The sequence below is a fragment of the Arachis hypogaea genome, chromosome 7 (genome assembly GCF_003086295.3).
Source record: "Arachis hypogaea cultivar Tifrunner chromosome 7, arahy.Tifrunner.gnm2.J5K5, whole genome shotgun sequence".
Classification (NCBI taxonomy): Eukaryota; Viridiplantae; Streptophyta; class Magnoliopsida; order Fabales; family Fabaceae; genus Arachis; species Arachis hypogaea.
In genome coordinates, this window is record NC_092042.1 from 2,163,508 (window position 1) to 2,191,286 (window position 27,779).

At 32.2% G+C, this 27,779-nt stretch overlaps 6 protein-coding genes across 25 annotated transcripts; 3 read left to right on the forward strand and 3 right to left on the reverse strand.

The window, feature by feature from the left end:
* The first annotated feature begins 1,917 nt into the window (after window positions 1-1,917).
* LOC112701875 (zinc finger CCCH domain-containing protein 18) lies at window positions 1,918-7,192 on the forward strand. 18 transcript variants are annotated; one of them, XM_072199896.1, is made up of 10 exons: window positions 1,918-2,640; window positions 2,825-2,918; window positions 3,308-4,216; window positions 4,311-4,466; window positions 5,485-5,664; window positions 6,014-6,090; window positions 6,183-6,362; window positions 6,449-6,539; window positions 6,635-6,677; window positions 6,726-7,192. In XM_072199896.1, exons 3-10 carry the CDS (start codon window positions 3,324-3,326, stop codon window positions 6,744-6,746), a joined length of 1,641 nt encoding a protein of 546 aa, XP_072055997.1. In that variant the 5' UTR covers window positions 1,918-2,640; window positions 2,825-2,918; window positions 3,308-3,323; the 3' UTR covers window positions 6,747-7,192. The 18 variants fall into 18 exon arrangements, with proteins under 18 accessions (XP_072055997.1, XP_072055991.1, XP_072055986.1 ...); XM_072199890.1 differs by having other exon boundaries at window positions 1,955-2,640; window positions 6,632-6,698; window positions 6,748-7,192; XM_072199885.1 differs by having other exon boundaries at window positions 1,955-2,640; window positions 6,632-6,677.
* A 359-nt stretch (window positions 7,193-7,551) lies between these two features.
* On the reverse strand, window positions 7,552-11,217 carry LOC112701876 (transcription termination factor MTERF9, chloroplastic). Of its 2 annotated transcripts, XR_011864245.1 has the most exons (6): window positions 10,033-11,217; window positions 9,635-9,701; window positions 9,444-9,559; window positions 8,690-9,379; window positions 7,983-8,511; window positions 7,552-7,825 (listed from the first exon to the last, which is right to left on the reverse strand). XR_011864245.1 is itself a non-coding variant. In XM_072199903.1 (5 exons), the coding sequence occupies exons 1-5, from the start codon at window positions 10,336-10,338 to the stop codon at window positions 8,194-8,196; spliced, it is 1,497 nt and encodes a 498-aa protein (XP_072056004.1). In that variant the 5' UTR covers window positions 10,339-11,217; the 3' UTR covers window positions 7,874-8,193. The 2 variants fall into 2 exon arrangements, 1 of the variants encoding a protein (XP_072056004.1); XM_072199903.1 differs by lacking the exon at window positions 7,552-7,825 and having other exon boundaries at window positions 7,874-8,511.
* On the forward strand, window positions 10,962-12,062 carry LOC112703891 (uncharacterized). The gene is made up of 4 exons (XM_025755518.3): window positions 10,962-11,355; window positions 11,473-11,522; window positions 11,728-11,809; window positions 11,915-12,062. The coding sequence occupies exons 1-4, from the start codon at window positions 11,109-11,111 to the stop codon at window positions 11,959-11,961; spliced, it is 426 nt and encodes a 141-aa protein (XP_025611303.1). The 5' UTR covers window positions 10,962-11,108; the 3' UTR covers window positions 11,962-12,062.
* Window positions 12,063-15,456: 3,394 nt separating this feature from the next.
* LOC112701877 (scarecrow-like transcription factor PAT1) lies at window positions 15,457-17,032 on the forward strand. Its single transcript, XM_025752663.3, has one exon. The coding sequence runs from the start codon at window positions 15,457-15,459 to the stop codon at window positions 16,783-16,785; it is 1,329 nt and encodes a 442-aa protein (XP_025608448.1). The 3' UTR covers window positions 16,786-17,032.
* On the reverse strand, window positions 16,893-18,097 carry LOC112701878 (uncharacterized). Its single transcript, XM_025752664.3, has 2 exons — window positions 17,723-18,097; window positions 16,893-17,556 (listed from the first exon to the last, which is right to left on the reverse strand). The coding sequence occupies exons 1-2, from the start codon at window positions 17,937-17,939 to the stop codon at window positions 16,976-16,978; spliced, it is 798 nt and encodes a 265-aa protein (XP_025608449.1). The 5' UTR covers window positions 17,940-18,097; the 3' UTR covers window positions 16,893-16,975.
* Window positions 18,098-22,516: 4,419 nt separating this feature from the next.
* Window positions 22,517-27,678, reverse strand: LOC112701879 (probable WRKY transcription factor 20). Of its 2 annotated transcripts, none has more exons than XM_025752665.3 (6): window positions 27,110-27,678; window positions 25,280-25,456; window positions 24,420-24,954; window positions 24,153-24,318; window positions 23,912-24,070; window positions 22,517-23,301 (listed from the first exon to the last, which is right to left on the reverse strand). In XM_025752665.3, exons 1-6 carry the CDS (start codon window positions 27,353-27,355, stop codon window positions 22,800-22,802), a joined length of 1,785 nt encoding a protein of 594 aa, XP_025608450.1. In that variant the 5' UTR covers window positions 27,356-27,678; the 3' UTR covers window positions 22,517-22,799. The 2 variants fall into 2 exon arrangements, with proteins under 2 accessions (XP_025608450.1, XP_025608451.1); XM_025752666.3 differs by having other exon boundaries at window positions 25,612-27,579.
* Between the last annotated feature and the right edge of the window lie 101 nt (window positions 27,679-27,779).

A 27,779-nucleotide genomic window follows, 5' to 3' on the forward strand; every position in this document is an offset into this window, starting at 1 on the left:
CAGAAGAAGAAGCAGAAGAAGAAGAAGAAAAAGAAGAAGAAGTTGGGCCTAACACGTGCGTTACAGAAGAAGAAGAAGAAGAAGAAGCGTGAATATAAATAACTTGTATGATTTGTATGGAAAAGCGTTCTCTCTTTGCCTTCGATCTCCTTCTGTTTTTTTCGATTTTCATGGTTTCTGAAATCAAGCTTTGAAATTGTTTTGAAGATGATGGAACTTCAGAAATACACCCGAACGATTACAAAAATACACCCAAACGATTATAGAAATACATCCAAAGGATTACAGAAATACACCCAAACAGTTACAGAAATAAACCAAACGATTACAGAAATACATCCAAAGGATTTAAGAAATACACCCAATATAGGGAGAGACAGTATATTTCTTCTTAAAATCAATACACCCAAAGAATTATAGAAATACACCCAAAGGATTACAAAAATACACCCAAAATTCGTTGAAGTACACCTTATGCATAATTCAGAATTCTTTCTCTCTTTCCTCCTCATCTTCTGCTGCTGCTTCTTCTTCAAAAACGATTTCAGAGCTTGATGTCAAAAAATAATGGAAACCGAGAATAACGAAGAAAGAAAACAAAGAGAAAAGTACGTAAATAAAGAAGAAGAACAGGAAGAGGAAGAAGAACGTGTAGCAAGAAGGAGAAAGAGAAAACGAAAAGAGGAAAAGAGAAAGAGAAGGCAAGAAACGTACCTTAAATAATGTTTCTTCATTTTTTCTGGTGATTTTGATGAAGGAGAAAGAGAAAACAAAAAGAGGAAAAGAAATTTCAATAAAAAAAGAGGGAGGAAGAGAAGAAAAAGAGACACAGAGAAAGAAGAAGAAGAGGAAGAGGAAGAGGAAGTACGGAGAAAGAAGAAGAAGAAAAAAAGGTAAAAAAAAACGTGAAACGGCGTGTTTATAAATGACTTGTATGACTTGTATAAAAAATCACTTGTATGTGGAGAATTACTCTATATATATATATATATATATATATATATATATATATATATATATATATATATATATATATATATATATATATACCACAGAAATTTTTTTGATAACTTAAAAGAAAATAAACAAGAGAGAGAAAAAAAACAAAAAACTGCTTAAAAAAAGCAGTTCCGCTGAATACTATTCTCAAATTCTTTCTAAAGTAACAGAAGCTCTACTTGGAGAAAAAGAGTCCTCATTGCAGTCTTTGCCATTATATATTATCTGCTATTGTATTTACATCTCGGATTTTTAACACCAAAGAATTAATAAATCCAGAGAAATCTTGTAAATTATTGACAATAGTAAAAACCTCCACACCCTCTGTCTCACATATAATGTTTATTTGTCCCGAGTTTTATGTTAAAAGAAAGCCTCTCCAAATAACAAACAACACTCCTTGCAAAATGTTACGACTCTCAATTATTAAGACAGAATACTACAGAATTTAATTTCCAATCATGTTATTATCCATAAATAGAAATTATAACATTGATAATAAACCAATAAAATAGCACTAAACTTCCAATCATTTTATACATGACTAGAGAGAAAAATGATCATATGATTTTCTTGTTTCATGTAACATATACAACTCAAAGAGGGTACAAGGATGGAGCTTTCATCAAAATCAAGTGGGATGTGTGACACTAGATTTATTCATGGTTTATTCTTATATTATAAATATGTGGCATTGTCCTATTCTGTGGTTGTGTTCCCTCCCAAACAAATTGAAATGTTCCACCACAACCAAGCCTTAGCCTCTTTCCAAGGTCTATATTTTCCCATCCTATGGTCCCCACGCTCCACAAGATTTCAGTCTAAATCTCAAGGATCATATCTAATGGTCCACGTTCACTTGAGGCCCCACCTCATTATTTATTTTTTATTATACTTTAATAATCAAATTAATTAATCAATCAATTTATTATCTTTTTGAATAGGGAATGTATATAGGTTACTTTATCCTATTAACTTTTTAGTTCCCTCTCTAACAATGAAAAAAAAAATTTGTTAATAGAAAATATTTTATACAGTTATTTAATTATATTTTTTTATAAATATTATGTAATAATTATTTTTATTGATGTAATAATTATGTAATTAAGTATTATTTTATATATAAAATTAAATTTTTAATAAAATAATTGAAATTTATATCCTATCTCATCAAAATTTAAAATTTTTATATTTAAATAGATTCAAATATAATAAACTAACCCTGAACATTTTCCCTACAAGTTTGAATTGATATTTTCTCCAAAAAAATGCTATAAAGCCGAAAAAAAAAGCCTTTTTTATTCCACTTAACACTGAGTAAGATAACAGATAACTATTGACATTGCCGACTTTGTGGAGCAGTTCAAGAGTGACAATCCTAAATTTAGCACATTGGTTTTTCCGAATTATTACTCAATTTATTATTTTAATTTTGATTTTAATTTTAATTTTATTCAAAAGGGGTTTTTTTAGTAAATTGAGGCAGTTCCAAGCAGTTATGGTCTTTCGAGGATCAAGCAAATATTGTGCCTAAATCTGTGACTATTTAACAGCTGTGTGTGACTGAAAATAATAAAAAAAAAGGTTCAAACTTTAAAGGAAATCAAATGTATACAGCACTGTAGAGTCATTTATCACTGAGTAAGTGCTTTAAGTCTTTTGTGTGAGACAGAGGGGGTTACTGGGTAGGTTCAAAATTTTCATTTTTATTCAATTGGGTTTTTGCTTATCTGCTCTCTGGATTCTTAGCCTTTTTCAAAAGCATTCCTTTGTTTTGCTTTTATTGTGAAAACTTATATGAAACTCTGTGCTTTCTTTCTTTTAGTTTGAGAGAGAGAAACAAGATTGTAGAATGAGCAAGTGTTGAGAGAAGGATAGATTGGTTGTTGAAACAGAGACACAGTCTTTCTGCTTAATGGGTACGTATATTGTTAGTTTTCTGTTTAGTTAACATTTTTTTTTTCAGAATTTTGCACAAAAAAAAAAAGTTAGCTTTAAACACTCAAAATATAATGTTGAATGCTGTTGCATGTTTGCAAACTTTCATTTTTTTCATGTGTTTATTATTTGTTGTTGTTACTTTTCAATTTTGTTATGTGATTTTGTAGAATGCATGTAAATATGTAATATTGTTTATAATATTTGGATTTTGATTGATATTTGTCCTGCAATATTTTTCTTTTAAATATTCAAATTATTTGCCTGTGATATTTGGATTGAGAGGTTTATTTAGTTTTTTTTCATAGTTGTTTTCTTAGTACTAGTGTCTAGATCTTGTTCATGTTGTTTTGAATTTCAAAAAATGCAGTGACAAAATAGAAGTTATGGACATTTCAGAAGTTATGAACATTCCTGACTATACAAGAATTCTATTTGATAAGCTTCAGAAGTTTGAGCCTGAATATGCTTCTAAGATAATTGGAATTCTGCTTTTGCACAATGAACATGACATTGCTAAATTGGCCACATGCCCGGACCACATCGTCCGTGACGTGGCATTCAAGGCCAAGAATGATCTTCAAAGAATGTCTGCTCATAAACCATCCATAATTCCAATTTCAGTCCCTATGAACCCTCCACAAGGATTAAGCCATTTATCAGTTTTATCACCTAGAACACCTACCTCTCCACCAAGCTTTCCGGTTCACAATTCTCCTTATTGGGATCCATATCCTGCTACCAATACTAACCCTGAGTTTATGAAGTACTCGGATTCGATTGCGGAACTGCAGAATCAGGCAGAGTTGTATGGTTTGGAGAGTCATGTTGATCCCATTGGCAGTGATTTCTATGGATTGGAAGCTTCGACGCCGAATTTCGGTGGAAAGGCCGGTAGAAGGTATTCAGATTTTCCTGTTAAGACATGTCACTACTTTAACAAAGGTTATTGCAAACATGGTGAAAGTTGTAGATACTATCATGGACAAGCTGGCTCCGAGAGCTTCTCTCATATGTATGGAAATGATTTTGTTAATGATGATCCGGTGGTTTCGCCGGGCTCACTAGCGCAGCTAGAACGGGAGATTGTTGATCTCTTAAAGCAAAGAAGACGCAATCCAATTACAATTGCTGCCTTGCCAATGGCATATTATGATAAGTACAAGAAGGTGCTTCAGGCAGATGGTTATTTAACCGAGAGCCAGCGGCATGGTAAGTCTGGCTATAGCTTGACAAAGCTTCTGGCGCGGCTGAGCAATAGTATTTGTGTCATAGACAGGTGGAGCTCTTATTAATCTTGGCGACTGTTTTCTTTCTGGAATTTATTGAATGTTTCTTACCAAATTTGACATTTTATTGTGATTGATTCACAGACCTCATGGGCAGCATGAGGTAGTTCTAGCAGAGGATGCTCCAAAATACACACAGAAGAGAGATTTTGTTCAAAATATCAGTGCATCGCGACAAATATATTTGACATTTCCGGCTGACAGCACTTTCACAGAGGAGGATGTCTCTAATTACTTCAGGTGAATTGTATTTTTGGCTAGGTTTGGTAAAGCTTTTTGAAGAGGTGATTGTGCTTTTTAAAAGAGTACCTCATTTTGCCTTTGATAAATTAAAAAGCTCAAGTGTTTGTGCTTGTAACTTTTAAAAGTTTGGGGTGCTTTTGAAAGCATCTAAGACGGAGCTTTTTAAAGTTGGCTTGTGTTTATCAAAATTAAAAAAAATCTAATATAATAAATATTCAAAATTACCATTATTAATTATTAACACCAGATTTCATTTATTTTCCCACACATATTTTATGCCATTATATTGCTATTAAAATACTCATATATTTCTAATTTCTCAACTTAACCTTCACAAATTCTAACACAATCTTGATATTTTTTTATTTTTCAACCTAATCTTCACAATTTCAACACAAATAAATCTCTATCATGTATTAGGTATGAACTTCTATCTATTTATATTATTTTTTGTGCGTTGTTTTTGTATTTTTTTTAGATGTTTGTTTTTCTGTTTTTCTCTGTTCTTTAAAACGTGAAGGAGACTTGATTTATGGAAACCAATCATAAAATCTTCATACACCAACTTCATAAACATTAGTCAAAATTATTATATATATATATTCTGTAATTTGTAAAAGTGAGTCAATATATATAGATGGGTAACGTATCAGTACTAACATTGATTACATACAATTTTTATTATTGACTAATGATAACTTATTTATATTAATACAGAGAGTAAATCAAATAAATATTTAAATTATTGGTCTCTAAAATTTGAAAAACAAAATTATTCTTCGTTATAAATATGTTTATTATAATTTTTTTAATTTTTAAAAGCTGTTTTATTAAAAGCTATTTTTAACGTGATTTTACCGAACGCAAGTGCTGTCGCTTTTAAAAAGCCGTCTATTTGCAACTTTCGAAAAGTAAAAGCTTTACCAAACTAAGCCTTTGTGTGTATCAGTGAAGTTCACACTTCATTTCAGCTGATTATTGTTAACAAATTTCTGATATATGTTTTCCTCTACAGCACATTCGGGTGTGTTGAAGATGTAAGGATTCCATGCCAGCAGAAAAGGATGTTTGGCTTTGTGACTTTTATTGATCCGCAAACTGTTAAAACCATTTTAGACAAAGGGAATCCCCATTATGTTCGTGGATCTCGGGTGCTTGTGAAACCTTACCGGGAGAAGTCAAAGGTTATTGAAAGGTACTTTCTTGTCTAATGTTCCTTCGATTAATTTACATTTTCAGCTCGGAATTGAATGCTTATACTCTGGATTTAAGCTTGAAATGTGGGTACAATTGCATTTGACATTAGAAAGGGTTCTTGTTATAATTTGATTGTTTCTTGGTATAATTGTATCACTAACTGATTAGCTGAAGGTTAATTTAGAGAAATTTACATATGTTAATAGTATATATTAATTAATTTACTTTCGTTCTTTGTGTATGAATGAAATTTAGTAATTTAATTTTATCCTTTGATCATGCTAGTTATGTTGACAGATACTTCTTTTTCAAGAAACTTTTCATATCAATTTTAAATTTGGTTTCAGGAAGTATGCTGATAGAATTCAGCACTCTATGTGTTACTCACCTCACCACATAGACATGGATTCTGAAATGAACTCAAGTGAGTATCATATTATCTTGTTTGGAATCTATATGATCAGATTTCTTTCTCTCATTAGTCATTAATATAACCATTTTCTTTTTTTTTTGTAGTTTCGAGAAGTTGTGGGAATGCTAGATCTCTTAGGAGACAACTGATGGAAGAGCAGGAGCAGGCTCTAGAACTAGTAGAAATGCAAAGGAGACGTTTGGCAGCGTTGCAGTTTGCCCAAAATTCTCTGTCTACTTCACCTCAGTTTCGCTTCTCCACGAATGGAATGAGAGCTTCAGAAGGTATGTAGTAGTAATATGAATTGCATTTATTTATTATGAGTACATTCTTTGTATCATTCTTTATAAGGCTACTTTACATTTTTCAGATCATTTCAATTTCAACTTTCATCCTCAAGAATCTTTCAATGATAATGAGAAACCAAGTAATATAGACACCAATTTCTCTGATGAAAACAGGTAAATGTACCTTATCACAATTTCTTTGTATTGTTGTCTTGGAAAATCTATTTGTACCATCCATAAACAATATTTTTTGTTTGGGCACGCAGCAGCAGCCAAGGGCTTGACCTTCCGGACAGTCCATTCGCATTTCCGGTGGAGAATGAGAATCAATAAGTCTTATACTTTCAGAAACACACACAGAAGAAGAATGAGAATCAATAAGTCTTATACTTTCAGAAACACACACAGAAGAAATATAGAGTTTAAATAGCCCAAGGCCAAAGGCATCAACTTTCTTTTGATATACTATACAGTACCAAGTAGCTTTGAAGTTTAGTCAAAATCTCTGGCTAGTACATAAAAGGCTGAAGAAGGAGAGTTTGAAGACACAACTTGAACAGGTGGAATTAACATAATTCTAATGATACTTGTAGCGAGATTTATAGTTTTATATATCACACAAAATGATAAAAGGTATGTTTTAAGATGAAGGTAGCAGCAGGAGGATTATAAGTTATTAGCAGGACTATATATTATATTATGCATAGCTTTCAACCATATTGTATCCTTGTCTAGACTCTGGCCAACTAGACTATAGCTTTTTTAAGCATAAACAACTTAAATAACAGTTTGTGGTAATTTCAATACCAGTATTTTACATTTTATTAGTGCGGTTTCACCAAGTTCATGTTGGTTTTATATTCAATGAAATGATTAGTGCATTCTGCTCCTGCATGAGCAAGGAAGAAACTTTTGCAAAGATTTTTGTAAAGATTGAATTAACAGCATTGTTTGGTAAACATGAATCTGGTTATTTTAGTAAAACTCAGGAATTTAAATAGTCCTTTTAACAATTTATTATCATAGAACCAATGAATCTTCAAATTAGTGTCTTATGTAATTTAATATAAAATTTCGACTTTCGAATTCTTATTACTGTCTACACCAGACGAAGACTTATGGATTTTGATCAAAAGAAAAAAGAGAAATAGAAAAAAGGTAGGATTGCTGTAATACAAGTATCTCAGAAGAGATTGAACATGATATTTTAGCTTGTATCCATGATGAGATTGCCTTCATAGTAACATACAATTTTCAAGTTTGTATCTGAACGGTGATGGTGAAACGTGTAACAAATAAAGTAATATTGATTTGAAGAAAAACTAAATAAATAAATAAAGCAGCAAAAACACCAAAGCAGAAATAAATCCTAATGACAGAATATGTAAGCTGTAAATTTAACTTTATGCCGCCTCCTCCTATAATTTATACCAGTGTAAGTTTGCAATATTGTCCACAACCTGAAACAAGTTAGGGGTTACTAACAGTATAATGAATGCACTATAAAGAAGCTAACATCAGCATATTGAATGTATATTCCTAATCATGAAAATCAAACCGCTAAAGAAGCTAACAGCATATTGAATGTATTAATCATCAAAATGCATAGAAGCTCACCTTACGGTGCAGACTGCACTATGATGTGTTCTGTCTTTTCATATCAAAATGCTTTATAAACAACCCGAGAACAATGAAGGAACTCAAAGGATCATCAGCCATAATGCCGAAAAAAAATATAGCAACATGTTACTCGATGTTAGATTTCTAGAGATTGTTCTTCCTTCAGTACTGATTGCAAGTATATTAACACAAAATTGATCCTGGTCTGTCACATTTTTCTTTCGAATTTCTCGGCAAACCTTCTGACTAATAATCTTTGACGAAATGCCAAATATTTATCCAAACTAGTTCCAGCCCACTGTTGACAAAAGCATTCATCAGTTGGAACAAGAGATCCAAGTGGAAAGGGTCCTTTTGGAGCTTTCTTCAAGGAAACCAAGAACCTATGACGAGGACGGATTCTTTGGTCCAAAGACAAGCTAAGGTACATTGGGTATTTGGTCAAGGATTGCACCTCGTTGTTGAGTTCATTTACCAAGTACAAATACTTGGGCTTCAGATTGTCCTCTAGGGACAGAGATAGCACCTGCGGGTTCAGTAGTAACTAACGATAAAGACAATTCTTAAGGATCAATTCAATAGTTAAGTAAAAAATTACATAGGACAGAATATAATACAATGGAGCGGGAGAAAGGAAATTTGGAACAATAAAACAATATTTTTCATTTATCAATAATGAAAGTACAAAAGAAATGAAAAATTACCTGTGTAAGACTAGTCAATACTTTCAAGATGTCTGAATTTTTCATTCCTATGCTTCTTAGGAAGTTTATCCTTGGAAGTAATCCATCATCTATGCTGTAGTGGAGAAGCTGAGGATGTTTCGTCACCATCTTCACTATGCTATCTTTGGGTGCTCCCAACTCTTTGGCTAGAAACATGTATCGAGTATTCCATGAAACGTCAATGCGCTGGACAAGAATTTGTGGGCTTAGCTGAATGACCTTACCCAAGTCTCTTTCCTTGATTCCAACTTCCTCAACTAAATATCTTACTGTCGGTTTTAATGAATTTTCAACACTATAAGAAAAAAGCGATGGAGCGACGGCAATGATTTGCCCTATCCTGGAACTTGGTATTCCCAAGCCTGCCAAGAAAGCAACATGAGACTTCAAATTGTTCTCCACCGTATACCCCAGAATCTGAGGCTGCCTCACAAGGATTCTTCTAACATCTCTATGTTTGACACCGACACTCATTAAGTAATCTAACCTTTCCTGTGCAGAGCATACATTGATTTGAAGTGACGGCATGTGCCTTTGATACATCTGGACGAAGTGTGACTCCTTGATTCCAAAGGTGCTTAAGTAATCAAGAAGCGGTAACCATTTCGAATCCAAGATAATCTCTTCCGACAGCCGTGGATATTTCTTCTCCTTTAAGTTCTTATCAAGCTGCAACCAAAATGCAAGTTAAACCTTTTAAAACTGAACAGCTTACTGTAACACCATTTGGTACCTTTCCATTGTAGTTTCGCCGTAAAGACGCCACTCCCTCGCTTCCGCGAATTCTAGTGCTTGGTTCATTATCAAAATCTCTAACACCCCATTCCTTTTCATTTTGTCTTTCTTTTCCTGCACAAACAAACAAGATTATACAACATTCAACTTTCCTCTTAAAACTAGTCAGCAAAACTCTTTCAAGCATACCTTTACTTGCATGCAACTTAGATCTCTTGCCATTAGTGTCCAAGCGAGCAGGCTCAGCAAATTCTTCCTAAGAACGCATTGCACAAACAAGAATAAGATTACAAAAACAAATCCCCAAAAGCATCAACAAGATTAGAAGAACACCGACGTCATTTTCCAGTTGCGCAAAACCAAATTTTCCAAATCGAAATGTTATGAATACCGGAAATGAGAGCTTCATCGTCCGTCACCAATGAAAAATTGAATTAATTGCCAGCAAAGTTAACTCATAATAACACATTAACACCTTAAACAATGAACAATAAAAATTTCAAAATTTGTTTTCTTTCTGAAAATTAAAACCGAAACAAATAAATACGAACATGAAATTGAGCTAAGGAGAAACAAATGAAACTCACATCAGAGAGCCAATCACCGTCCTCGTCGTCCTCGTCGTCGTCGTCGTCGGAATCGTAGGTAGAGAGAGGGTAACCGTACTTAGACTTGCGGTTGGTCTTGAGAATGTTCGGATTGGAATGCGCCGCAGCAACCACAACCAGCACCTTGCTGCCACCACCACCACCTCCTCTTCCGTCAATGGATGAAGATGCAGAATTCGAATTCGAACTCGGATTGAAATGCCATTCAACAAAGTTCCGAAAGGAAGAAGAAGAAGAAGAATAGAGGAGGGGATTGCAGGGATAGAGAGAGAATATGGAAACCATTTGTAGAGAGAGAATATTCTCCAAAACCCTACTGAGGGTAGAATCTCTTAACGATGTTTCAGTTGAAACTTCAGAGGTTTATCCATTTCTTCTTCTTCTTCTTTCAGCAATAGAGCTAATTTAATTTAATTATTAATGTGAATAATTTTTTTATTTAACTTAGTCAACTTATCCAAATATTTTATATCAATAAAAATTATTTGCAATAGTATTTTGTCGTGCTATTTAAATTAATATTTACTACAACTTATTCTATTAATAAATCACCCTCAAAGTTGCTACAAAGTTCAATCTGAAATTCTTAATAACTAATTTAGATTATCAAATAATTTACTTAATTAAGTATTATTTGTTTAAATTTAAACTCTCAATATTTATTTAAATAACTCGATGAACAAATAGTTGGTTATTTGAGCTAATAGCCTGACTTAAGTTAGTTATTAAGTGGTAAATTTTTTTTGTTGTTCACGATATTAATTAGAATTCTATTTAAAAATTTGTTGTTGACGAATAAATTGCTGTAAACACAAAACGAATTTAAATCCGTAATATTTACTTAAACAAACGAGTGAATTAACTACGTAACTAAGTTGGTTTATGGTTTATTAAGTGGTAAATTTATTACTAGAACCTTATCGAGAACGTGAATCACAGAAGCAGCCCATGGATCAGAGAAAGCCCACGTAGCCTTCTTCATTTTCAATATTATTATTATATTAACGGCTTAGCCGTAGATCTGTGAACCGGACCGGGCTGGCCCGTTGCCAACCATGGAATCTGCACTTCCTGCTTCTTCTCTGCTTTCCTTAGCAACTCCGACCAGACTCACGCCCATTTCTTGTTCTCCGCCAAGACATGCAACAGTTCCTCTTTGTCTCAGAACAAGCTCCACTTTTTTAGCTAAGATTGCAGAAACAAGAAGAACATCAACAAAGGTCTCGGCTACCAATGATGTAACCACTGTTCTTGACCCTGCTCCAGTTGAAATCACATGGCAAATCATAGTTGGAACTATAGGTATATTATTCTATCTCATGAAATATTTCAATTCAATAATAGAAAGCTATAAGCCTTTTAGAAAAAAGTTATTTTCCAAAATTTACTATTTTCTATGTGTTGTTTATATTTTTGCAGCTGGGATTACACCTTTTGTGGTGGCAGGGATAGAGTTCAGCAAAAGGATTGTAAGGGAACCTTTTGATTTTAATTCATTTGTTTTCACGTGACCATGATAGTTAAGAATTATTAGATGATAATTTAGTCAAATATATCAAACTATCTAATAATTTTCAATTATTAACTTCCCGTGAAGACAGTTACATGCGAATTTTCACATCTCTTGTTTTTAGAAAAAAAATTTAGTTCATGAGTTTTGGATTTTTATTGCAGATAGCACAAAGGAAATGTGAGGAATGTGGAGGATCAGGGATTGTTTTCAGGGATAAGAAGTATTTTCGTTGCCCTGAATGTGGTATGTCAAAATTTCATACTTCAATTTTAAAACTTGCTAATTTACATTGCCACTAAAGAGGGATTCTATATCTAACTAAGAAACTTCATATTCTGTCTAATGTAGGTGGATTTCTTCCTTGGCAGTCATGGAAGAGATTCTTTTCTGGTTAGATGCCTTGTGATACATTGCACATAACAATACTTCAACAATCACAACCTTGTTATAGAACATATTCATTTCTCATCCAATCAAATAATCTTGGTTTTTTTTTTTTTGGTGACTCAAATAATCTTGGTTTAGGTTGATTGTTTTCATGTATGTTTAACTTAATATCACTTTTAATTCGTTTATTCTTAAACGTTTCTTACTAGGTAAGGACTAAAGAGTATCACCCTACTTGTCACTTAAATAAATTTTAGTTTTTTATTTATTATATTTTAAATCAATGGTTTAAATTTAAAGTAGGTTTTAGTATTTGAAATTTAAGAATTTATAATTTAAAATTTAAGATTTAGAGTTCATAATTTAAATTTTAAAATTCAAAGCCAAGTGCACTTCTTACTTTCTATAGAAAGCATTAGCATTTTCCTTTAATTTAATATATTACAAAGTAATTTTATTTCTTTTTTTACAAATTAAGATTTTTTAATATTTTTAATTATAATAGAATTCTCAAATTATAAAATTCATCCTATTTTTTTATAAGTTTAATTTTGATGCACGTAAGATATTTCACATTCGTTCTTTTGAATGACCATTCATGCAATTAATATAAAAGATAATTATTTTTATTAATATAATATTACCTAATTAAATATATATATATATATATAACTATTTTATACTATTAGTGCATTAAAATTAAATTTGTTTTTCTTGAGTTAGAATTCGTGTATCTTAGCTTCCTTCTTTTTTAATTAGACCTTATTACCTTATCCTCTTTATTTTTGGAATTAGATATTAGAATGTCAATGTATTACTCACATTAGAAATAGAAATTAACGAGGAGTTTTAACTTTTAACACGGATGGTCAAAAATTCAGAAAATTCCAATGAGTACACGTACAACACATGGAGGAGGTGAAAACAAATTAAAACAGAAAAGAAGAAGAATTTTGAGTTTAAGTTGGACTCAACTTCTACAATCAGATTTGCAAGGATTTCAACGCTCAAAAAACACTACAAACACTTTGCCTTCCTACTTGGAAACATAGTACAAAAGCCATTCATTTTTTGTCAAGAAATGTAGCTGTAGTTGACAGGCCAAAAGTGACGCACTTGATTATGTCCAATTCTACACAATAATTGATTAATATTTATTTTAATATTTTTTTTTGTCTAAAATGAGGAGTGAAACTCGAATTCAAAATCTTTAAATGAATATAGAAAACTTATGTTATTTGAGTTATAATTTTTTTCACAATTATTTTAATACATTTGCCACTTTGAATATTTGAAGAAATATATGTGTAGTACAGGAAAATAGATTTAAAAAAAAAAGAGCTCAACACAATAAGATGAAGCAACTAAATAAAATAAATAAACAAAAAACAAATACTAATCAAACAAATAAACATCTCTCCATAATTATATCTAGCAATGCCGTCAACAACTAAAAGATCAAACTCAGTCTACTCTTATACTTCTAATTGATTTGTTAAAAATTTTCGCAACAACTGAGAAATTTTCTAGTCTCCACCATTCCTCTTTTATCATTTTAAAAAACCCACATAAGTGATTCAAGAATTTAAACTCCTGAACAATCTCAGATTCTCTAGCAATCTACTATTCTTCACAATAGTATCGAAATATATTGAAATATATCAATTTATATTTACAATCATGTTGCCTATTCGCTAAAAATAAATTATTAATTAGTTATTGTGTATAAAAATGTGTACTTGTTATTTAATAAAAATTTTTATACTATTGTAAATATTTTTTATTGTTCATTTATTATAAATTTAATTATTTTACTAGTTAATTATTTAATTAAAAATATATAAAATAATATGTATAACGATATAAAAATACATAATAATTGATTCTATAATTAATGTTTTGTATACATAACGTATTTTTGTTATATCTATATTTAATAATGTTCTAAAACTTTTTTAAGATATATAGTGATTATTATATATATAAGTTATAATTATGGACAAATGCACGTGTTATGAAGAATAATATAGAAATAATGGTAATGAGTAGGGTTATGAGAAATTTAATGAGAATATAGTAGTAAGTAGTAACACAAGTGTGAAGTCAAAGAAACCGTGTTGACCAGTATCCTATGATTTCATTTCACACGTTGGTAAAAGGTTACGACAATCTTTACCAGCATACCTTTTTTTTTGGTTTCGCACTTCAAAAATTCGCATAGAATTGTTAATTATTTTTAATTATCAATTTGATTTTGGGTGCATTTGTAAATTATTATTAATATTTTAATAATCAACAACAACTTTATTATTATATTTTTTATTATTTTACACAATGAATATTCCAATCGGTCATTAGAAACGTGGAAGAATGCATTTTAATAATTAGTTAATCATATAATCTTCAGTATAAAATAACTATTATAATAATGTTAAGCGAAAGTGACGTCATGGTTAAGATAAGAAACCATAAAGAGAGGAAATTAAATAATAACATTTGTAATATTTTGTATAAAGTATAAACATATTATAAACATGATTGAAGATTATATAATAAAGAAAAGGACAAGAAAAATCTTGGTTTCTTAGCTACGCGTCTCTATAAAATATCAACAAATATATGCATTTATTTCAGAGGAATTAGACCAAATTCTCAACCACCACCTTGAACCCAAAAAAATAAGAAAAATAAAAGAAAAGAAAGAAAAAAAAAACTTCATAGAAATTAAGTTTTCATTATTTGTTGTCTTGGCATCGAAGTTCAAAGTTCAATTCACACTTTCTCTCCATATCTCTGGTGAGTTTCTCTGAAATTGTTTGGAGTTTTTAACTCTTGTGTTCTTGTTCTTAAGTCAAAGATGAAGCTGCATCTTTCTATGCTAATTATTGTGTCAAAACTTGTTGCTGATGAATGAAAATTTTTCATCCCTTTTCTGGTTTACAATTTTTCTTTTCTGGTTTTTAAATCTAAATGGCTCTTTTTAGTTAAATGAGTTGAAAGTTCTGAGTTTGAACTTTGAATCATTTAGTAGTAGTATAGAACATGATGTAATTAAGAATCATTAGTTCAAGTAGAAGAGTAATTACTAATGATTATGTTTTTAGCATTAGAGAGATTCATAGTTAATATTTTATTCATGTGTGGTTTGAAAATAGATTATTTGGTAGCAACATAAACACTTTGTGATTATTGTTCCATCAACACTGAAATACTGCATTTTTTTGTCATCTTTTTCTGCAGAAAATCTCAAATGTGAACAACATTCAAATTTGTAATTTGGGGATTAGTAAAATCATTCTGGTGTTGTTTGCATATATTCAAAAGAACTTGTTACCTTTTGAATGCAAACAAACATGTCCTATTCTTGTTACTTCCTTCAAAGTGAGAACCTAAACAACAATTACCCTTTACTTCATAATTCAGAACACTATTGCACCCTTGAATCTTCTTCTACTAACCAAAACTCCCCATCTTCTCTTAGTTTCTCACCTGAGATTACTCCAATGTTGAAGCAAGACCGCGTCGAACATGACAATGAATCTTGCTTGACACATGATCAAGATGACTTGAGCAACAAGTTAAGGGAATTGGAAAGTGCTATGCTAGGATCTGATGCAGATATTCTAAACACATATGGTGCTGCTATGATTCCACAAGAATATGACTCATTCTTGAGGTGGGGGAAAATGATGGAGGTGATATCGCGAGGCGATTTGAAAGAGATGCTTTGTGCTTGTGCAAAAGCAATGTCAGAGAATGACATGGAGACAACTGAATGGCTGATTTCTGAGCTGCAAAAAATGGTGTCGATTTCCGGGGATCCGGTTCAAAGATTAGGAGCATACATGTTGGAGGCACTTGTTGCAAGGCTAGCCACTTCAGGAAGCACAATCTACAATGCCTTGAGATGCAAGGAACCTACTGGCAATGAACTCCTTTCTTATATGCATATGCTTTATGAGATCTGTCCATACCTCAAATTCGGATATCTTTCTGCGAATGGATCGATAGCCGAAGCAATGAAGGATGAAAATGAAGTTCACATAATTGATTTTCAGATTAACCAAGGAGTTCAATGGATAAGCCTCATAAAAGCACTTGCTGCAAGGCCTAATGGATCACCAAAGATCAGAATAACATGTTTTGATGACTCTACCTCTGCTTTTGCCAGAGGAGGAGGACTTAACATAGTTGGAGAAAGGTTATCAAGAATTGCAAATTCATGTAAGGTTCAATTTGAATTTCATGCTCTAGAAGTTTCCCCTTCTGAGGTGAAGCTTGATGATCTTGACATTAGGCCTGGTGAGTCCATTGCTGTGAATTTTGCCATGATGCTTCACCATTTACCAGATGAAAGCGTGGATAGCCGGATAAATCATCGCAACCGGTTGTTAAGACTGGCAAAGCTCTTGTCACCTAAGGTGGTTACCTTGGTTGAGCAAGATTCTAACACAAGTAATCTTCCTTTCTTCCCACGTTTTGTTGAAACAATGAACTACTACTTGGCTGTTTTCGAATCCATCGACGCAGCTCTTCCAAGGGATCACAAAGAGAGGATCAATGTGGAACAGCATTGCCTTGCTAGAGAAGTTGTTAATCTGATAGCATGTGAAGGCGCAGAAAGAGTCGAACGCCACGAGACTCTGAAGAAATGGAGATTGCGCTTCGAAAGGGCCGGATTCTCACCATATCCTTTGAGTTCTTATGTTAATTCTTTGATTAGGCAGCTTCAAGAAAGCTACCCTGGACAATACACTCTAGAAGAGAGAGATGATGCTTTACTTCTTGGTTGGAAAAATCAATCTCTTATTGTCTCTTGTGCTTGGAGATGAAAATTCAGTCATAGATTCATGGTTAGTTTATGTATGATAATCCCTCCTTCTCTAGAATCCCATGTTTCATAGTCAAATTACCATGTTCTGTTAAAAAGTACATTCAATTTCAGAAAATATCAGGAGAGGTCAATGTAATTTACCTTAGAAAGAATGGTGACAATATATTACTACAGAACATGTATGTATGTTAGCTAAAAATGATTACAAAGCAAGGAAGTATAGAACTTGGATTTTTCACTACAAATTTTTCTAAGCTAAATTGAATTTCTCCCAAACCATTTGAGACAGGCCCTTCAAATTCACCATCAACTTCATTCATTGAAGTTCCAGCAATTATCCTGCAAACAATTGCAGCTCTTTTCACAATCCTAACTCTTGTAGTGGCAACTGTTTGCTCCTTTCCAATGTCATTATTCAATTGAATCTTGGCATGTTCTATGTTGAAGTTGAACTGAATTGTTTGGCAAAGACAACATGAAAGATCTTTACACAAATCATGAACTTTCTTCACAGCTTTCCCTTGGAAACACCTCACTGTTGTGGCATAGAATCTCAACAATTCATTGCCATCCACGGTGCTCCTCGGATGCTGCTCGTCCGCGTTCTTCTTCACATTTTCTCTGTACTTCTCAAACCTTTCTAGAACCTGTTCTGAGTAGCTAACTCTTAGAACTGTCTTAATCTTCCTCAGTGGTTTTGATGTGTTCATCCAAGCCTTCTGAAATATCATCTCAACAATTTTCCTTGAAGGATCTCCAACACTAAGCTCTATCACAATTTCCATAATCACAAGTAACCAATTAGTACTAAGTATTCAAGAAATTTGAAGCATGTCTATGCATTACTTTAACTAATTAGTTAATTAGTACTATGCTCAAGAAATTTGAAGCATGTCTATGCATTGTTGATGAGTTATGAAGGAAATTGAATTTACCATGAAGCCTAGCAAGAGTGTTATTTGGCCTTGATAGAACAATGCTAGGTGGAGTTTCCAATGGAGGGTCATTATGGTCTTTGTCTCCATTGATTTTCTTCTCTTTCTCAGAAACACAGAAGCTTCCTTTGCCACATTTTGGTGGCTGCCTTATCACATCACTAAGCTTGCTTCCACATTTAACATTATCCTTCAAAGAAACCCACAAAGCTTGCATCTCTCTTCAGATATCTTAGTAGTACTAAACAACTTTGTGTTGTGAACAAAAAAAGAAGTGCATACAAGATTATGGTTATTCCAAAATGAATGAGAGAGAGAGATGTGTATGTGTTAAGTCTAGAATTGTTGCAAAAGTTTTCAGATTGAATACTAACTGTCTTTATTCATTTATGATTCTTTCTTTTTATTATTATTATTATTATTATTATTATTATTTTGGGGCCACAGGTTGTTCTTTTTTGTCATTGAGTAAAATCTAGTTACAACAATATCACATGCCTAGCTAATGAAATTTTACAACTACACATATCAACTTCACCTGTTCAGTCAAAGTTTCCTCACTAAATTTCATCATTTTTGAAAAGTCAAAGTTATAATCCAAACCATACAAAATATATCAACTTTTTTTATTTGGTTTTATTGTTTGTACTCACCATAAAATATCATCATGTAAAGATAATAATCAGAAACTAATAGATATATCGATATATTTGACTAAATTGTAATATAACACTTATTTATATTTGAGTTATTATTTTTACATAAATATATTTTTATGTGAGTAATCGTCCCAAAAATAGTTAGTATATATCTTTTTTGGTTTTTTACGGTATCCGCAACCCGACAGGTCAAGAACTAATCCGTCGCAAATTTGAGTTCCATTTAAAGGTCTGTCGCTGACCAATAGGTTGTTGCATGTACAAGGCGGGATTCGAATTTCCGACACTTGCTTAAGCAGACGTGACCACTCGACCAACTCAAATTGATTAAAATAACGAGTATATCTATGTTCACTTAGTAAAAAAGGATAAAAGGAAGAAAAAAATAGCATAAATAATAAATCTATTTAGATAAATACTATTTCTAAAATTTTATCAAATACAAAATGAAATTAGAGGATTTTATTATACTGAATTTTAGTTTATCTATTCTTACGGCAGTTACAGTAGTTATATAAGTATTGTTAGAATTAAAATCATATTTTTTTATATTTTAGTAATATTTTTTAAAATATTATAATTATTGTAATTACCGTAATATAGTTATATTAAAATGTATATTTTATTATTTGTTTATTTTGTCAAAATTTATTTTTAAAATGTGTAGATTCCAACGTTACAACAAACATTCTCTCCTAGTGAAGTTCAGCAAATAAAACAAGAGTGTTACTGAAAAAGGAAGAAGCATTATTTGCATTTGGCATAATAACCAAATCTTAAATGCACTAAATGTGATTGTTGATGATAACAATCATTAACAATGAGAAAAAGATAAAAGCATAGCCAAAGAAGAAGGTTCATGAATAGAGCAAGAAGTGGCCAAAGCAAAAACAAAACAAAACAAATAAATTTAAGAAAGTTGTACTTTACTTGCAGTGCAATCAAAGTGCCAACGTGAACATGTCAGAACGAATGGTTCCAAAGAAAAAAGAGAACAGAATCCAATCTTCCATCCATATTGATGCACCATTAACATTACTCCTATAGTACTATGAAAATATATATATATATATATATATATATATATATATATATATATATATATATATATATATATAGAATATAAGGTCAATATATTCTTGTATAACTAATAGTTCTTTGTTAAATTTTTATCCAAAAGTGCCATATCACATAAATAAATGCATAAATGTATCAAACAATATACTTAATATTTCAAGTAGGGGTGAACGCGGATCGGATATGGCCAAAATTTCGATATGATCCGCACTAAAATTATCGGATCAGATCTAATATCTGCAGTTTTTAAGTTTGGATTGCGGATCGGATCGGATCAGATATCGGATATATCCGCAAAATACAAAAATATTTTTAAAAGCTTATTTTTATTTAAAAAATATCAATAAAATTTATTTTTTCTATTTTTTAAAATATGTTTACTCTTAAAATAATATTAAACATACATTTCTTAAATAATAAATTAAAATAATACAACATATATGATAATTTTTAGTTGAAATAAAATATAAAAAGAATATTTATTTATTTATTTATTTATTTTTGCGAATATGCGGATCAGATATGCGAATATCTACACAAAATCCGCAATTCGATCCGATTAGTGTGCGGATTTGATCCGATCCAATCCGATAGTCTTACGGATCGAATGCATATCCGCAATTTTCAAATCGATTTTGGATAAATACCGCGAATATGCGGATTGAATCCGATCCATGAACAGCCCAATCCCAAGTCAATAAATTAGAAAAGGAAATTTAAAGAGCCCAATTTTTTTTATAAATTATAGCTATATTATTTTAAGGAGTTATTAAAATTTGGCACATTTTGGATTAAAGTGTGTGGGGCTAACAGCATGTGAAGAGGCTCGGCGTGACTATAGGAATTGAAATTACCATTTTACACTTACACAGTGTGTAAATTGTAATGATATATACACAGGAAAAGTGTCATAATCTTATCCAATCTCATCATTATTTACCATCCACTTTTCTCTCTTTTTCTTTTTCCCTTCCCCACTTTTTTCTCTTCTCATTAACGGCTTTCATGCGATTTGTGTTGTGTCTCTTTCTTGAAAAATTTGTACATCTACTGTCCCAAAAATATATACATAGATACAAATATATGTAGTTCATTTAATTGTTAAATCATTACTAAAAATATAAACATAATTATCACTAAAAATCAATTTTACTCCAAGTTATTGATAATGAAAGTGATAAAGGTAAAATATGAAATTTTAAAAGTTTTAATAGGATAAAATTATAATAATTTACGTCTCAATTTTGAGTAAAATGCTAAATATATATAATTTGTATGTTTTTATAATTTTATGTATCAGCATTTTTTTTAAAATTTGTGTCTAACTAACTAAATAAAAAGTAAACGCTAAACGTTAAATATGTGTCACTCCATCCATATCTCTAAGGTAGCGTTTGTTTTCAGGTACTGAGACAGACTGGTATTAAAATTTCTGTCTCTGTCTCTAAAATTTCAGTATTTCAGTACCTCCAAAAAGTAGGGACACAGGGGACTGAAATTTTTAGAGATAGAGACTGAAACTTTAATAACATTTTATACCTAAAATACTTTCATTTCAATTAATTAATTCCAATTTTATCTTTTGTGCAAATTAAATTAGAGTTTCATTCTTGTTTCAATTCCTGTCTCCCATTTTGCACCAAACAGAATACTGAGATTTGTTTCAATCCCTGTCTCTTAGTCTCTGTCTCTCAGTTTCAGTCTTTCTGTCTCTGTCTCTCCACCAAACGCTACCTAAAAGACATTTACAATAACTAAATATGACTATATATTATGTTCTTAAATTTTATAATGACACACATTAATTTGTGTTTAATAAATAAGATGTGATACGAACTTATGAATATAAATATATAAAATAAATTTTATTTTAAGATTTAATTATATAATCATGTTTAATTAGTGATAATAATCGTTATTAACCTTTATGTTATGACCCTTTTAAAGAATTTCATAAAACATTCTCTAGATATATAACATTAAACTAACAACTACCTGACATGTTAGAACTAAATAGATGAAAGATCTTAGATTAATGCTGGTGTAAATGTACTAGGAATATATTCAAAAGAAAAAAATAAATAAAAATCTTTTACTTTATTTTTGCTTGTGTCAGATTTCTAGAAACAGCAAGCTCAGCACAGTTGCCAATGCTGCAGTAATGGTTTCCAAAACTACATGAGAGAGAGGGAGGGACCAATCATGTCCTTTGCCAAAATATGAGGGGGTTTTAGACTTTATTGTTTTCAATTTTGTGGATAAAACTTACAATTATTATTGTTTACATGCACATGATAGACTAAGTAAGTAAGTAAATAACATAGCGTTTGTTTTGAGATATTAGGACAGAGATTGAAAGATTGAGACTTAATATTATATTTGTTGGCTCAGAGATTGATATTAAAATTTTTGTCTCTATCTCTAAAATTTTAGTATTTTAGTATCTCCAAAAAGTGAGGATATAAGTGACTGAAATTTTTAGAGACGAAAACCGAAACTTTAATAACATTTTATACCTAAAATACCCTTATTTCAATTAATTAATTTTAATTTTATTTTTTGTGCAAATTAAATTAGAACTTCATTTTTATTTTTATTTCTGTCTTCTATTTTACACCAAACAGAATACTAAAATTTATTTCAGTCTCAGTCTTTCAGATCACATTTAAAAGATGTAATATACACAATTTAATTTGCGTTAATGCAAAATTTGAAAAAAGATCACATTTAAAAGATATAATATTCGCAATCTAATTTGATAATTATACTAGTGACTTTTTAAAATTTATTAAAGTTGAATTGTGGTTAGGTAATACTAACAAAATGTTCTGAAAAGTGAAAATTCAAGTGTGCTATTTACATGTTACACACTTATATTGGTTATATAACTTACCTTAGGCCTTAGCTAGCATTAATGCAGGGATAATAATAGATACAAAATAGTACAAAGCAGTACTGTGCTATTGAATGTGAGTTATGAGAATATCAAACCTAACAAATATAATTCATGGTCCATCACGTGCATTCAAACAGGTCATAAATCATGGGGGCATGCATGTATAGTTTGATATAGCAGCTTTCATCTCAGCTTCATATTTTTACAGAATAATTTGCATATAAACTTATACACAAAGTTATTTAGATTCAAAACACAAACTACTGAATATATCAGCTCTTAAATAGTGATGATATATATAAATAAACATATATATAGGAAGAACTATCTGCATTTTCTTAACAGAAAATGAGACTTTTACCATTTATAAAAAAAAAAAAAAAGAAGAAAATACTACTCACAATTTTATTCAATATATAATATATATATTTTTTTGTTAACAATTTCATGGACCAGTTAGTATTCTTCCCATGTTCTGTGAGCAAGGATATGAGGAATGGTTTAAAGATGGAGCATCATTCCTATTTTCTCTAGAACCATAAGAAATTGAGCTGTGATTTAGAACACCAAAGTATGCTGCTGGAGCTGGAGTGGAAGTATGAACAAACTTGAAATTGTTGTTGTTGGTGTGAATTTGACTTTGACTTTCACCATATTCTGAAATGCCCTTTGATCTATTTTCAGTTGCTGAGCTGATTCCCATACCAAGGTCGAGGCTAATCGTATCGCTTTCTTCTAACTTGATTCTTGTATGTCCAATCATCGCAGCTGCGGCCGCGGCCGCGGCTGCAGCCGGTCCAGCCATGTCGTGGCTACTACTCCTTGCGGCCGGTACGTCGTGATTGTGCTTACCTTCATATGTAGTTATTACAGCTTTTGGATCATGAGATGCCCTCTCCACATGTTTTCTTACAGGGCAACCGGCATTCGTGCATTTGTAATAACTCCTGCATAATAACTTAATAAGCAAGTATCCTAATTAACAAGAATTATGCAGACAAATATCGCATTTAGACCTGAAAATATGTATTGCCACAAATGCTTTTCGAGTTTGAATCAAAGCCATTCAGTTGATGTTTGCCATAACTTTTGTTCATACTTTGCTTGGAATGCAAGAAAAGATGGGAACCCTAAACATGCAAAACAAGGCCATCTTTGTCTTTGAGCCAGTATTTCGGCACAATGTACCGGACCTAGAAAAACCAAACACAGTACTAGTGCGAAAACCATCTTGATATGTGACTTGAATCTCTTTGACATAAACCTTATGTAACCTAGTATGATTTTGTAATTATTTCAGACTTGATTTGATGAGCCAGAAAAGCCATGATACTTCAGAAAGTAATGCAAAGTGAAACTCTTCTACCAAATCAGAATAAGCACTAAATCAGAATCTAGCTTACTACCTTGACTAACATCAATAGTAAATCTTGCTCCCCAAAACAGAAGATATATATCAGCCATAAATCATAATCAAAGCAAAAGATAGCGAAAAGGGTTAAACGATGACATTAAGTAGGACATAAGTTAAATTGGAATTGATTACTTCTAACATACCTAGGATTTGGGTTGCCTCTTACCACCTTCTGTCCATACTTTCGCCAGCGGTACCCATCATCCAAAATATCAACCTCACTAAGAGTTTGTACAACAACCCGTGGCTCCCGGATAGGCTTAACAACAGGAGTGATGTCAGCATTTCCAAGTTCCATTCTTCTGCTCAAGCCAAAAACAAAAAGGTCAGCAAGTAAACACACATAATGGAGAAACTTCAGGGCTTCGGCATAAACCATCACACCTTCTCTTCAAGAAGGGATCATCATCATCAACCTCATCATTAGTCCTATTTGACATAAAGCCAGCACCCTCTGGACTGTCGTCGTTTGTTGCCCGAGGAGATAGCTCTGGAGTACTGTTGGGATCAGCTGCATGACATCCCCGACCATACATACCGGATGCTCTGTCTAGAATTCAAGAATTGGAAGAAAAAGAAAGTGAGGCTATACTTCTTGGCAATAAGAAACAATAAAATACAAATCATTGATAAATATCTGGCTGGTATTACCATCTTGGCCGGCCAAAGAAGCCTTATCAGATCTCTCTTCTTGCACAGACATACCGGTACCAGCAGAGTATCGGCGGCTAGGTTGAGGTTTAGGATGATCATGTGTTCCTTTGTATATTATCTCAGTGATTTGACCGTCATGAGAGCGTTCAAAGAGTTTCTTCACTTCACAGTTAGGATGTGTGCATTTGTAATAGCTGCGGGGAAATTCACTCCCTTTGACAAGTTTCTGTCCATATTTTCGCCAATTGTATCCATCATCCGATGCCTTCTCGGGTGCGATCGGAGCTCCACTGCCTCTAACTTCAACATGTGATGCCTGAAGCCCAGTGGATGCGTTTCCTCTGTGGTTAAACTCATCCAAATCAACTTCAACCGAACTGACCTTTTGAACCGGCGATGACAGGCTTAATTCATTAGAAGGATCTGCTGGCTCACTTTCGGCTAATGGTGAAGATGCAAATGGTTGAGCTTTTCCTGGACCTTCAATTCGAGGAGATTGTTCACTTTCATGGTTGTTGAAGTCTGAAGGAACCTTAACATATAAGCGAATAGCATCCGATAAGTACTAAGCAGCAAGTAACCTTCAAGATAATATTAATCAGAACATCAAGCATAACAATCAAATTTGTGTCTACCTAACACTTAATCTAGCGAAACAGTTATAACAGAAAGGGATTGATTTAGTCATGTGTACAAAGTGATATCAACAATGTATCTAACTAGTCATCCTTAGATGTTAATTTAATCCGGAAGTTCGAATCAAAGGAAAAAGAGACCAAAGTCCATTCCATATGTCCATCTGCTTTGAAGTTATATGCAACAAAGAAAGTGTCACTAACATGAATTAATATTATTACCATATTCGATCTACCAGGCGGTTTATACTCAAAGAAGCTCAATTTTCTGTCATCAACGGTATTATTATGGAAGCATACAGAAGTTATAGGAAATGCAGTCGATGCAGCAGAAACCATAGAACCATGTGCTGTTTGATGAATCCTTGGAAGGGAACCTGTAGTTGGTGAAGGCTCTACCTGCAAACGAACCAAAGAAAATAGCATATAAATAAACTATAATCTGAATACACGAAAGTGACGAAACTATACAATCACCAATCTAAGCTTCTCAAGAGTAAGAACACGAAAAGAGTGTCAGAAAACGATAAAATTATGGCAAGTTCTCCGAATACCTGCAATCCCTATGTCCCAGGTTGCAATCAATCAACCTATGAAATCAGTTCATAAGTAAAATCATCTATTTTTCTGCCTTATCATAACACTAAGTGTTGCATATTTAGAGTCTCAATGACTAAAGGTAGCATAGTACTACATTATAGTCACAAACAGAAGTTATATAAACAATTAAAATTGCAACTTGGAAAAGCCATTCCCACTTGAATATTGCATACATCATTCTAAAGTCTAAAAAATTTAGGACCATTCAGAGTATTAACTTCTAAAAAACCAAAAAATATCAAAGTCCTTTCAGAAATATCTGGGATCCACAATCTTTCTGACATTCGTTATGCTATTCTCATAGCACACAAAAAATAATATGGATCCACTAATACTTGGCCATGAATTTATTCGTTTGTTCCACTTATTTAATTGACAAAGAAGGAAGCAAAAAACAGAAAAAATAATAATTTTCATTAAAAAAAAGGGCTTTTTAAGCGCACTCCGGTATACCGTTAAATAAAAAAACAAACAAAAAGGGCAAGCACCAACAAAAGGAAGATTCATTATGTGAAGAAACAACACTGAGATTAAAATTTTAAAAAGAAAAATAAAATAAAAAATGGGAGAAGGTCTCTCTCTAACAATCCTCAACTAAAGTCATATTCCAACAGAATACGAGCATAAAGCAATCAAATTACATACACAAGTGCCAAACCTGCAAAGAGCAAACGCATCTGAACCTAACGTGGCCCTTATAGCAAAAATTCTATCAAAAATTAAAAGATCAAACTATTCAAACATAGAAAGAAAGCATATCAGAGGAAACAATTTTGCCACGAGATTGAACACAAGAACATAAAAAAGTTTCCAATTTTAATTTTTTTTTGTGGGGTAAAAAAAATAGAAAAACCAAAAACAGCATCTCCTTCAGCTCAGCTCAGTAGCATTCAGATCACGTCATGTTGAAGTCATTCAGAAAAAGAAAAGAAAAGAAAAAATCCCTTCCAATAATTACAAGCATTTTTATTTTTGAGACCACCCCAGATAAGCTCTTTATGGTTGCTGAGAAACTGAAAACAAAAAAATCATACAGAACAAATTTTTGATGTGCCAATCACACAAAAAAAAAAAAAAAAACCAAAGTATGTAATGAAAAATTCACTAATTTTGAACACGTCAATTTAACAACTACAACAATAAAAAAAAACCGCATTTTTGTATTGAATTTACTCACCCATTTTCCTTTTTTAGAATACCATTGTAAAAATGTTCTATTTTGAGGATATCCTCTTACTCTAGCGAACCAAAGTTCTTCAATTTGCAAGCTATCACTAAGAAACATGTTTTGGTAGTGAATTCGATAATCCCCATTGAAAAATTTTTCATTTTGAACATACAGTTTCACTCTAACTAACTAGAAACACTTCAATCTGAAGTCAAAGTAGAGGAAGAACCAAAACCAGAGGAAAAAGAAAAGAAATTGAAAAGACAGAGAGAGAAAGTTCACGCCTTCATGTTTGAAAGGAGCACAGGAGACTCCAAAAACGACGTCGGACTCAACCCCGGAGGTATGGTTATGCACGCCGACCGAGAGATCGGAAGCTTCGCCGGCGACATCAGCTTGTACCTTGCCCCACCAACAGAAGCTTCAGCATTCAAACCCGACCCGGTTGGATTCGGATCTTCATGGACCCGGGCATGGTGCTCTGAGCCTGAGCTCGAGGTGGTGGGTGTAATGGTAGCAGCTGCGTCCATTGCTGAATGGTGAGAGAGTGGAGTGTAATTGGAGCGAGGAGGAAGGAAGGGCAAAATGGTCAATTTGCAAAGAGCATTTCTTTGTGTTGTTCTTGTTCTGGGGTCATTGGTGGTGTGGTTTTTATTTTTTTAATTTTTTTTGGGATTATTGAAGGTTCTGTCAGAGATGCTGAGAGAGTGGGACTCAGTTGACTTGTAAAAACTTTGGATCTCTCATTCATTTCATTTCATTCTGTGTCATTGGCTTGTCATTTTAAACCCTTTTTCTTCTTCTTCCTAAGCTTTTTTTTTCTTACTTCTTAGGTGGGAAATAAAATAATCATATGATAATAGTTGAAAGTGAAGTATTTGTCAAAGAAAATTAATAATAAAATTTTAAAATATTTATGTGTTTTGAGTGTTAGGGATAATAAGATGCAATTGT